This window comes from Aphelocoma coerulescens, chromosome 6 (genome assembly GCF_041296385.1).
Source record: "Aphelocoma coerulescens isolate FSJ_1873_10779 chromosome 6, UR_Acoe_1.0, whole genome shotgun sequence".
In the NCBI taxonomy this organism is placed as follows: Eukaryota; Metazoa; Chordata; class Aves; order Passeriformes; family Corvidae; genus Aphelocoma; species Aphelocoma coerulescens.
Genome location: NC_091020.1, coordinates 32,863,199 through 32,875,553, shown reverse-complemented (window position 1 = coordinate 32,875,553; position 12,355 = coordinate 32,863,199). Strand labels below are relative to the sequence as shown.

The following is a 12,355-nucleotide window of genomic DNA, read 5'->3' as shown; positions in this document are numbered from 1 at the left end:
GCTTCCTACAAATGGCACATGTGGGACTGTCATCAGTGAAGCATTTTGGTGGCTCATAATGTGTAAGGTTTGCCCTGTATTCATCCAGTGAGGGATGCTGACCTTTGCTCTGAAGAAAACAGCTTCTTCAGTGCCAGTCTCGCAGAAAAAACATCAAGAGCAGAAACCACAACTGCCAGGATGGTGACAGAACCAACCATTGGTGTGAGGGAATTGTTGGCAGCAGTGGGAAGATATTTAAATATTTATATTGAGATAAATTTTGTATTAAGATATTTAGAAGCCCCCTGCTTAGTGTTTCAGAAGCAGGGGCTCAGACCCTCAGTGGGAATTTTTAATCAAATAGACCACACTCTTCAACACAGTAAAACATTTGTATTTTAAGCACAGAGACATTAATTTGAGGGACATAATAGATTTATTGCTTTGTAAACATTCCTTCCTTCGATTATAAATTACACTGCTCACAGAACAGATTACTTTTAGCTTGGCAATCTCTGCATTTTATAAATAAGCACAGACCCATCATCGTTTCAATGAGAAATTCAGCATTAAAAGCAATACTCAAAATAATTAGAATATTGTATAGCCCCAATTCCAATTGCTAGAAGAGCCCAGGCCTATGAGTGAAGGTTATTAGGGTTTGATTCAGCATATTGAAGATCAAGGCACAAAGAGCTCTGGAGTTGAGGGGGTGGCTCCCAGATCAAAATCAGAAATAAGCAAACTCACAGATTCATTGCTTTCAACTATTTGGACAGGCTTCATATTAGCAGGGATGACAACTCAACTAAGTAAACTTCAGAAAACAACTGAGAAGCAGAAAACAACAGAGGGAATGAAATGTTTCTCAAGAAGGCTGGGAATTTGCTCCTGGCTGGCTGTCATGGAATCATGGGCTCGTTTAGGTTAGAAAAGACCTTTAAGGTTGTCGAGTCCTACCATTAAATTAGCACAGATAAGTCCACTACTAAACCATATCCCCAAGTACCATAAAATTCACAATCAGACTGGAGCTAATTAGCACAATTCAGGGAGTTATAGCACTAAAATGGATTACAGGCAACTCCCCTTTGGGACAGCCAGAGCAGTTACACTTTTTAAAAACACTGCTGAAAACAGAAGCTTGCAAGGTGTCGATCCCTTCCTTTTTTATGGCAAAGTTGGAAAAAGCAGGTTTCAGTGAGAGGTGACAGAGCTATGGCTTTTCTTGAAGGCTGTTGGTCATCTCAGAGCAAATGTGAGAGAAATTTATTCAGGTTTCCTGGTGTTCCCACTAGGAGCACGCTCCTCTTGGAGCTGAAGGGGTCCAACCACCACTTCCACTTTCTCCTCAGCAGAACTGGTGTCCCTCTTGGCCCTGGTGCTGCAGGTCTGGTAGCAGTGGGAGGAGTAGTCCCCGAGCCTGCAGACCAGCATCTGGCACTTCAGGTACACTGACGGGTGCCGGCTCATGAACTCAAAGGCATTAAATTTGAACCGAGCAAAGTGGCTGGAAGGGGAGTAGAACGTGGCGTAGGAAGAATCTCTAGGACACCTAGAAAGGGACAAAAAGGGAATTAGTCTTCATGGATGCACACATGCATATTCCTGCAAAATTACAGATTAAAAGTAAATTGTATCATAGTCGGCTACAAAGAACACAGTGGGATGAAAATGCAACTTTCATAGCATAGTAGAGACTTTTAAAATAGAGACTTTTTAAAGTCCTATGAAGCAGCTGGAGCATTGGCAACTCTTCCTCTTTTTCTGAGAGAAGAACACTTTAAGTGGTGAAGAGGGAAGAACAGACTCTTACTTGTGTCAGTGCTATACAAGGCATAAAAAATTAGTCTAATGCTTGACCCAGTTTTACTAAAATATTTAACTCCTAGGATGGTAACTCCTACTGCCAGTTTTCACTGTCTCATCTACGTTTCTCCCACTGCTTTGATTTTTGCTCACAGGACAAAGATGAAGTAAGTGAAACGAAATAATAGTAAGGTCTAAATATAATTCTTATTTCCAGGCTCATACTGTAAAAATAAAATTAAAAAAAAAATCAATCATTTTCAGTCTGTTGATAGTGAGTTCTAACCCAATTCAGATTAGCTGCATTATTTTAAATAAATGTGGATGACAGGTGTGATTCTAGCAACTTGAAGTGATGCCTTTTCCTGGTCTTAAAATCGAGAATCAAACATGGTTAGAAGGGGAAAAAGGATTTTACGTCTGTATTTATTTTAAGGATCCTTAGGCGCACCATGCCCAGGTGGAATGCACTGAAATGCACACCACAATGCACACGCACAATAGACTGGGTTTATCATTATAGGTTTTACTAATTAGCATATCAATCAAAGATTCCCCAATGAGAGGCTCAAGTGAGCCCCCCTCCCCAAGGAACCTTCCCCTGGATGGTTCTATCTTGGTTTACAGAATGTGTTCTGGAGAGGACCTTGATGTCTGGGGCTTTCTGATCCCTAACTATGAGGCTTCTAAGATGTTTAGTCTCCTAGCTTGACAAATAAGTCTAAGAATGTATACTAAAAAGCACTAAGAATACAGAAGTTGTAAAAAGGTCTAACAGGGGTATAAAAGAAAAGGCAAAAAATCATCATGGCATCAGAAGAAAGCTCTTACCCATTCTTGACTAAGTAATAGGCCAGGGTGTTAAAATCATGAGGGTCAGGTGATGCCACACACGTGTCCACAACCACCTTCAGGTTTGGGTCTGAGTTGTGAAGACAAGCTTGGAGGTACAGATTTTGGTTGAGGTCGATGTAGTAGGGAGAGCTGCGCACTTGCCGCAGGAACGCTGGGGAATCGTAGAAGGTGATGTTCATGTTGTATCTTCCAAACTGATACTCATTCACGTCCACAGTGTCCTCAGCAGCATACATCACCTGCTGCCAGCTCTTCCTCAACATTTTGCAGCTGACGTGTATGTCGATATTCTTTTTCCTCTTGATTATGTACCCGGAAGATGCAACCCTGATCGTGTTGGAGTAGTTGATTGTATCGTTGTTCTCCTGTGTAACAACGCAATTTAAAATCAGGAATTGCACTTTTGTCACATTCCACCTAAGTTCTAAGTTTTGCTAAGCTTAAATATGCAGTTGAGTGCCCCAAACAGGGAGTGTACCTCTTGTATTGTCCCACAGCTGTTGTAGGGAATGTTGAATACAACCTCCTGTGACGTGACTGTCGGTCTGCAGCGACTGTCGTTCAGGATGACCCTCTGTGCTGAGTAGCCTTGAGACTGGAGGTAGTCTCTGCTGACCACAACATGCATGTAGTCTGGCAAGCACTGAATGGCTGATAGAAGGGGAAGATACAATATGTTTGTGACTTTAGGAATTTGGTAATGATTAGAGGCTTTTTTTCTAAATTTAGAAGTTATGCAGTTCCCACCCCAACCCATTGTATTTCACGCACATCATTCAATGTCCACAAACATCTTTGAATTTACACAAACATTTATTTTGCAAACAAAAACAATAAATAGGCTTGTCTGTTGAGAAACACCGGCCAGGAACTTACTGGTGTTGTGACCTGCTGGAATGGAGGAGTAGTGAGCCTGAAACCCTCTGAAGGAGTATCTGGAATCGCTGTGGAAGCGAACACTCATCATGTTTGAAGAGGACACGTATGTGGGAAAGGAACCAGAACAGAATCTTCCAAGAAGAGGGGAAGAGTGGAGAGGCCCATCATAGACTTCAACGTAGTCATGCTGGCATGTGCCGCTTTGCATCCTGGTGGACAAACATCAGCACCTTGTCAAATCCATTTCAGAAACTCTGACTTCACTGCCTAACGTGCTCAAGTCTTCCAGCATTTAAAGTTTTCACAGCAAAGGTGTAATTTGGCTTGTACACAGCTTTAGCAGAAAATGGTGAGCAAAAAATGCAACAGCAATCCGGACTTTGAACTGGTCTTCCAACTGTGGATGTTATTGGAAGTATCTTTAAAATTGGGAGGGTTGCCTGTTTCAGATAAGATTTCAAACTTCTCAAGTCAGTTTTGACTTTGATATTTGCCCAGGGAATCAATGTTTTACTTACACGATGTCTCTAAATGTGAGTGTTACACGGAAATTGTTCTCTACTTGTATTTCCCACACGCAGTCAGCATCGTTTGGATAACTTCCAGGATAGTTGGGACTCTGCAGCACCCCAGAGGAATCTGAGATTGAGCCACCACAAAAATAAGGTGCTGCAGAAAGAAATGGGAAAGAATTTACTTACAGTAACCTCTGCAAAAGTGTACTTGAGCTGTACGTGTCTCATCCACAGCTGTCGAAAGGCAAGTCCCCTGCTGACTGCAGGTGATAATCTGTAGGAGCCAAATCAAAACTAATATTTGTTTTCGTTTTAGGTTTGCTTTCATGATGAATTTGGAATTCCCTCAGTGGTGGATTTTCATCCATGGTGTCAGACTACCCTCTTCAGGCTGGGCTGGTAACACCTTGATGCCTTCTGCCCCTTTTCACAGTTGAGGCAGATTCTGGGAGGTGTCATGACAGTTGAAATGGAAGCGCCTTCCTCAACAGACAGCCTCTCATCATCCTCTACTCTGCTGCTTCTCTTTATTCCCCTAAGGTCTTTGAAGGGTAAATAAGTTGCAAGTTTTCTAGAAAACTCTGTAATTTTACGATTTCAGGCTGAAATAAATGCTTCAGGCAGCTGTGAAAAATCTTAAGTATAAATACAGCTGAAAAAGCTTTAGTGTTCCGGCCAGCATGAATGACATAATTCTTGTTAAACACACAGATAATCTCAGAAGTGTCTTTGTAGGAAGGTGAGCACAAGCTCTGATCTTAAATCCTACAAGATGTGACATGTAAAGGTGATAATCCATTTTATATACTGCCTAAAAAATCATGCACATTTGCAGTGATACTGTCAAAGACAAATTTAAAAAAATGTGCAATGGAGACAGACAGACCACAAATTAGGAAGGTGAGAAGAGCCACAGAAGAGCATTACCTGGTGGAGGTGTTGAGGTGGCCACAGGAGCTGTGGGTGTGAAGGAAGAAGAGACACACGTGAGAAGTGCAGTTCATGAGAAAGGTCCCGGGGCCAAGACATGGCCTTGCTTTGGGGCAGAGTGTTAAAATGGGGATCACAAGAGGCAGGGGATGAGGACACAGGGGGCCAGGCACAGAGGGCCGTGAGCTCCACAGGAGACCCACTTGCCACCACCGCAAATGATCATATTCTTACTTCTTCTGATCATATCCCAAAACCCAGAGTATGCCAAGGAAATAGTTCTGGTGCTACCCACGCAAAAGTGGAAGAGGCAAAGGCAGAATGATCCCTGGGTGTGTTACCCCGGTTGCAGTGAGAGGAAATCCCTGCTCAGGGAGTTTCACTAACTCAGCAAAGGCTACAGAGTTCGTGGATTCAAAGCTCAGCTCCCCCATTTACCACATCTAGAACCCACTCAGAATGATGCACACAAAGGCCTTGGTGTCTGCTGGCCACTCACCTGCACAGATGACACCGGCATCCTCCACGTGCGCGCAGTTGTGCACGCCCCAGCCGCTGTGCCGGCACATCCGCAGGGAGGGCTCGTCCCCGCGGCACTGCACGTCGTCCAGGAAGATGCGGCCGGAGCCCAGGCCGAAGTGAGCGTTGTGCGGGGCGTCCACGGGCTGGCCACAGCCCAGCTGCCGGCACACCACCTGGGCATCCTGCAGGTCCCACTGGTCGTCACACACCGTCCCCCACGTGCTGCCGTCGTACAGCTCCACGCGGCCCTCGCAGCCGTTCCTGCCGCCCGACAGCCGCACGCTGGCCCCTGGCACACGGCACAAGGCACAAGGTCAGGCTTCCAGTTCCCCAACATCCACAGCCGCCACCTCCACAACTCTTTTGGAGATTTGGCCACAGTGACTTTGATTTGAGGTGTGCAGATCTAAAGAGACTGAAGAAGGCTATTGACACAGCAAAGACCCCTGGTTTGTAGAAGGCTGCTGCATCATGAGCAAGGATCTGCTGGGGAATCCTGTGCAAACACCCTGGGGGTACTGTGAGCTGCTCAGAGCATTGGGGGCATTTGCTGAAAAGGCCTTTCCGCACACCATGATCATGGGATGTCCCCTGAGGGGTACCACTCCTGCACCCTGCAGATGTTTGAATCTATGGGGCCTGACAGGGTATCCATGAGGGACTAGGCACCTCTGACTAGGCACCTCTGCTTGATGGTTGCAAAGCAGCAGGCATGACCTGGCATCAGGACAGATACCTGGGTCTTGGGTAGCCTGGCAAGCACATGGGCTTGAGGGAAGGGATTGCTCCAATCCACTTCAGACTTGCTGCCCTACAGCCATGGAGCCAACCCAGCACCCTGCAGATGTTTGAATCTATGGGGCCTGACAGGGTATCCATGAGGGACTAGGCACCTCTGACTAGGCACCTCTGCTTGATGGTTGCAAAGCAGCAGGCATGACCTGGCATCAGGACAGATACCTGGGTCTTGGGTAGCCTGGCAAGCACATGGGCTTGAGGGAAGGGATTGCTCCAATCCACTTCAGACTTGCTGCCCTACAGCCAGGAGCCATGGAGTGTCTGGCAGACCAGGGCTTGGACTCAGCACCATTGCACCTGCCCTTCTGCTGGGGCTCAGATCCTCCCTGGCAGAAGCCCTCAAATGACAAGACCCTCTGCTGTGGGCAGGAGGAAGCAGCAGCACTGCATTGAGCAGGCTCAGCCCAGCAGACCCCCTCTCTTCTCCTCTTGTGCCAGGATGGAGCTCCCTGTAAAGCCGGGAAGATGCTGGGGGGCAGGAATTACCTGTTGTGTACGGCCATTGAGCAGGAGGGGTTGGATTGGCGGCTGCAAGGAAAAAAATGGAGTGAATGAAAGAGCACTAAAGGCAGCAAGCTTGTGGCAGGCGATGGACATGGACATGGAAAGGCTAAGCTCAAGGACTAAAGCGAGGAAAGGTCATGGAGGTCCTGCCATTGACCTATCCAGACACCAGCCTGACATATCCCCAGTGCAGCCCGTGCTGTGATCCCACCAACCTGCTCTTTGCAACCGCATGGAGCACCTCCACCTGTGAGACAGGAGAGCCTGCTCTGCCCTCTCTGTGCAAAAATGGGCATTTTGCATGACACGTGTTTTAGCACCAGGCAGCAGAAGACCCCAGCCTCTCCTCTCTGCCCCGGCTCTGCATGGCTGCTTCCAATGGATGACACCTAAAACCGTCCAGCGTGACCTGCTGGAGAGCTGGTGGTGTCTGCTGGCCACTCACCTGCACAGATGACACTGGCATCCTCCACGTGCGCGCAGTTGTGCACGCCCCAGCCGCTGTGCCGGCACATCCGCAGGGAGGGCTCGTCCCCGCGGCACTGCACGTCGTCCAGGAAGATGCGGCCGGAGCCCAGGCCGAAGTGCGCAGTGTCCAGCGCAGCCACGGGCTGGCCACAGCCCAGCTGCCGGCACACCACCTGGGCATCCTGCAGGTCCCACTGGTCGTCACACACCGTCCCCCACGTGCTGCCGTCGTACAGCTCCACGCGGCCCTCGCAGCCGTTCCTGCCGCCCGACAGCCGCACGCTGGCCCCTGGCACACGGCACAAGGCACAAGGACGAGCTCGCTCCAGCCCGGCACTCTGCTGTCCCCACAGGGGCCACTGCAACAGGGAGCCTGCGTGGCTGCTGCAAGGCCAGCGATGGGGCTGGGGGCTGGACTTACCTGTGGAATATGGCCTGGCTCTGGTGGGCACTGGAGCTATGGATGCAAGGAAGAATTTGGTGTCAATGCTAAAGGTTCCAAAGAGAGTCGGCACATGTCCTGCAGCTCAGAGTAGCCCACTTTGTAGGAACCCCTGTCCTATGACTCCTATGACATCCTGTAGAGCTCTTTCACTCCTCTGAAATGAGCATCTTGACTTCTCTGTTTCACACAGGAGCCCTGTGCATACAGAGACCTCTCCTGAAGTTCAAAACATTTAAGGCAGTAGCTTTCTTTCCTGCAGCCACATCCCCATTGCCAGAGCATGTCTAGCAAATCGTTCTGGTAATAGCCATGCAGGAATTGAGGCGCTTAAGGCAGAAAGAAGATGTTGCTGCTGGTTGCAGTGAGAGGCAATCCCTCTGCAAAGAGTTTCATTGAGCCAGCACTGGCTGCAGAGCTCCTGGACTCAAAGCACAGCTGCCCCATTCACCAGCTCTTCCTCATGCTGTATTTGCACCCTCACTTTAGTTTGTGGTGGCCTAACTGGTGAGGCCCAGGGCTGGGAGACTCCCTGCAGTGCAATCAGCTGTGGGAGAGGAAGGAGATCAGGAGCAGTAGGGAGAGCAGTGAGTGAGAGCGGATGGGGTTACCTGGTGTGCTGCTCTTTGCTGTGGTAGCCATTGTCTCTGTGGAGGTTGCCAGTGCAGGGGTGGACACCTTGGGTGTGGCAGGGGATGGCTGTGTGGTGGTCATTTCCAGAGGGCTGGATGTGTCTGTTAGGGACGTGATGAGTTCAGTGGCAATGGCAATGAAAAGCAGAGCTGCAGAACTAATGCCAGGAGAGCGTGGAGCTCTTTCCTACTACTTTCTCAACCTGACTGCAGCGTGACTTGCTCCCAGTCCTGCCCCATCCTCCCTCAATCTTGCCCTTTGCCCCCTCACTGGACGCCAACAGCAGGAGGTGTGGGGAGTCTGCTGTTCCATCTCTGAGCAAAAACGGGGTTTTTGCATGACATCAACTTCAGCCCAAGGCGGCAGAAGACCCTAGCCTCACCTCGGCCCTGGCTGTACCAAGGGAACTCAGCATGAGTATTCCCAGTGGACAGACCCGGAACCCTCTTAGAATGATGCACACAAAGGCCTTGGTGTCTGCTGGCCACTCACCTGCACAGATGACACCGGCATCCTCCACGTGCGCGCAGTTGTGCACGCCCCAGCCGCTGTGCCGGCACATCTGCAGGGAGGGCTCGTCCCCGCGGCACTGCACGTCGTCCAGGAAGATGCGGCCGGAGCCCAGGCCGAAGTGAGCGTTGTGCGGGGCGTCCACGGGCTGGCCACAGCCCAGCTGCCGGCACACCACCTGGGCATCCTGCAGGTCCCACTGGTCGTCACACACCGTCCCCCACGTGCTGCCGTCGTACAGCTCCACGCGGCCCTCGCAGCCGTTCCTGCCGCCCGACAGCCGCACGCTGGCCCCTGGCACACGGCACAAGGCACAAGGTCAGGCTTCCACCGCCCCAGCTCCCGGAGCCCCAGACTTCCCAACCGTTTTGCAGATTTTGCCCCAGTGACCATGAGCTGGGCTAGTGCAGAGCCAAAGTGGCTTGGTGGGGGATTTTAACTGAGGATAGACTCCAGGCGTTCAGACATCAGTCTCCACCTGTCCAGGCAGCTGTTGGTGTCCTGTTGAAGCTTCCTGGGTGCGGAAGTCATTGATTCACTGAGGCATTTCCAGAAAAACCCTTTGCAACCCTTGAGAGTGAACCAACCCTTCTGGGGGACCACTCATGCAGCCTGGAGTAGTCACGGGAAGAGGGGACCAGCAGCCTTGCACTGAGCAGGATCAGCCCCATTGCACTCCCCTGTTCTCTTCTTGTGCCAGGTTGGGCCTCACTGCAAAACTGGACATAAGCTGGGTGAGCAGGACTTACCTGTTGTGAGCGGCCATTGAGCAGGAGGGGTTGGATTGGCAACTGGAAGGAAGAAGAGGGAGTGAATGCAATGGCAGTGAGTGCATCAGTCTTGTGGCAGTTTATGGACTTGGATGTAAACATGGACATGGATATGAGAATGGATTCATGGTGCAGGACTAACGGGGGAAGAGAGCTTGGGTCCTGCCTTTCCTCCTATCCTGATACCAGCCTGACCTGTCGCCAGTCCTGCCCCATCCTCCCCAAAGAACAATCCTGCACTCCAGCTCTTTACAAACTCATTTAGTGCCTATAGCAGGAAGTGTGGAAAATCTGGTGTCCCGTCTCTGAGCAAAACTGGGGATTTTGCATCACTCAGGCTTCAACCCCAGGAGGCAGAAGATACCAAGGCTCGTCTCTGCCCTGGCTGTACCAGGAGAACTCAGCTCGGCCGTTCCCAGAGGACAGACCCAGAACCCTATTAGAATGATGCACACAAGGGCCTTGGTGTCTGCTGGCCACTCACCTGCACAGATGACACCGGCATCCTCCACGTGCGCGCAGTTGTGCACGCCCCAGCCGCTGTGCCGGCACATCCGCAGGGAGGGCTCGTCCCCGTGGCACTGCACGTCGTCCAGGAAGATGCGGCCGGAGCCCAGGCCGAAGCGAGCGTCGTGCGGGGCGTCCACGGGCTGGCCACAGCCCAGCTGCCGGCACACCACCTGGGCATCCTGCAGGTCCCACTGGTCGTCACACACCGTCCCCCACGTGCTGCCGTCGTACAGCTCCACGCGGCCCTCGCAGCCGTTCCTGCCGCCCAACAGCCGCACGCTGGCCCCTGGCACACGGCACAAGGCACAAGGTCAGGCTTCCAGTTCCCCAACATCCATAGCCGCCACCTCCACAACTCTTTTGGAGATTTGGCCACAGTGACTTTGATTTGAGGTGTGCAGATCTAAAGAGACTGAAGAAGGCTATTGACACAGCAAAGACCCCTGGTTTGTAGAAGGCTGCTGCATCATGAGCAAGGATCTGCTGGGGAATCCTGTGCAAACAGCCTGGGGGTACTGTGAGCTGCTCAGAGCATTGGGGGCATTTGCTGAAAAGGCCTTTCCGCACACCATGATCATGGGACGTCCCCTGAGGGGTACCACTCCTGCACCCTGCAGATGTTTGAATCTATGGGGCCTGACAGGGTATCCATGAGGGACTAGGCACCTCTGACTAGGCACCTCTGCTTGATGGTTGCAAAGCAGCAGGCATGACCTGGCATCAGGACAGATACCTGGGTCTTGGGTAGCCTGGCAAGCACATGGGCTTGAGGGAAGGGATTGCTCCAATCCACTTCAGACTTGCTGCCCTACAGCCAGGAGCCATGGAGTGTCTGGCAGACCAGGGCTTGGACTCAGCACCATTGCACCTGCCCTTCTGCTGGGGCTCAGATCCTCCCTGGCAGAAGCCCTCAAATGACAAGACCCTCTGCTGTGGGCAGGAGGAAGCAGCAACACTGCATTGAGCAGGCTCAGCCCAGCAGACCCCCTCTCTTCTCCTCTTGTGCCAGGATGGGGCTCCCTGTAAAGCCGGGAAGATGCTGGGGGGCAGGAATTACCTGTTGTGTACGGCCATTGAGCAGGAGGGGTTGGATTGGCGGCTGCAAGGAAAAAAATGGAGTGAATGAAAGAGCACTAAAGGCAGCAAGCTTGTGGCAGGCGATGGACATGGACATGGAAAGGCTAAGCTCAAGGACTAAAGCGAGGAAAGGTCATGGAGGTCCTGCCATTGACCTATCCAGACACCAGCCTGACATATCCCCAGTGCAGCCCGTGCTGTGATCCCACCAACCTGCTCTTTGCAACCGCATGGAGCACCTCCACCTGTGAGACAGGAGAGCCTGCTCTGCCCTCTCTGTGCAAAAATGGGCATTTTGCATGACACGTGTTTTAGCACCAGGCAGCAGAAGACCCCAGCCTCTCCTCTCTGCCCCGGCTCTGCATGGCTGCTTCCAATGGATGACACCTAAAACCGTCCAGCGTGACCTGCTGGAGAGCTGGTGGTGTCTGCTGGCCACTCACCTGCACAGATGACACCGGCATCCTCCACGTGCGCGCAGTTGTGCACGCCCCAGCCGCTGTGCCGGCACATCCGCAGGGAGGGCTCGTCCCCGCGGCACTGCACGTCGTCCAGGAAGATGCGGCCGGAGCCCAGGCCGAAGTGCGCAGTGTCCAGCGCAGCCACGGGCTGGCCACAGCCCAGCTGCCGGCACACCACCTGGGCATCCTGCAGGTCCCACTGGTCGTCACACACCGTCCCCCACGTGCTGCCGTCGTACAGCTCCACGCGGCCCTCGCAGCCGTTCCTGCCGCCCGACAGCCGCATGCTGGCCCCTGGCACACGGCACAAGGCACAAGGACGAGCTCGCTCCAGCCCGGCACTCTGCTGTCCCCACAGGGGCCACTGCAACAGGGAGCCTGCGTGGCTGCTGCAAGGCCAGCGATGGGGCTGGGGGCTGGACTTACCTGTGGAATATGGCCTGGCTCTGGTGGGCACTGGAGCTATGGATGCAAGGAAGAATTTGGTGTCAATGCTAAAGGTTCCAAAGAGAGTCGGCACATGTCCTGCAGCTCAGAGTAGCCCACTTTGTAGGAGCCCCTGTCCTATGACTCCTATGACATCCTGTAGAGCTCTTTCACTCCTCTGAAATGAGCATCTTGACTTCTCTGTTTCACACAGGAGCCCTGTGCATACAGAGACCTCTCCTGAAGTTCAAAACATTTAAGGCA

The 12,355-nt window shown here is 51.8% G+C and overlaps 1 protein-coding gene across 1 annotated transcript in view; it reads right to left on the bottom strand.

Annotated features, from left to right (window-relative positions):
- Positions 1-411: 411 nt before the first annotated feature.
- Positions 412-12,355, bottom strand: part of LOC138112899 (deleted in malignant brain tumors 1 protein-like) — a 28,555-nt gene continuing 16,611 nt past the window's right edge. Inside the window, exons 23-38 of the mRNA XM_069020492.1 lie at positions 11,648-12,127; positions 11,185-11,226; positions 10,102-10,413; positions 9,597-9,638; positions 8,830-9,141; positions 8,316-8,438; positions 7,684-7,719; positions 7,240-7,551; positions 6,777-6,818; positions 5,470-5,781; positions 4,968-4,997; positions 4,044-4,194; positions 3,523-3,734; positions 3,125-3,297; positions 2,623-3,011; positions 412-1,537 (exon numbers count right to left, since the gene is read on the bottom strand). Coding sequence (XP_068876593.1) covers positions 1,252-1,537; positions 2,623-3,011; positions 3,125-3,297; positions 3,523-3,734; positions 4,044-4,194; positions 4,968-4,997; positions 5,470-5,781; positions 6,777-6,818; positions 7,240-7,551; positions 7,684-7,719; positions 8,316-8,438; positions 8,830-9,141; positions 9,597-9,638; positions 10,102-10,413; positions 11,185-11,226; positions 11,648-12,127 — 3,254 coding nt within the window. The 3' untranslated portion in view covers positions 412-1,251. The remainder of the gene's footprint in view (positions 1,538-2,622; positions 3,012-3,124; positions 3,298-3,522; positions 3,735-4,043; positions 4,195-4,967; positions 4,998-5,469; positions 5,782-6,776; positions 6,819-7,239; positions 7,552-7,683; positions 7,720-8,315; positions 8,439-8,829; positions 9,142-9,596; positions 9,639-10,101; positions 10,414-11,184; positions 11,227-11,647; positions 12,128-12,355) is intronic.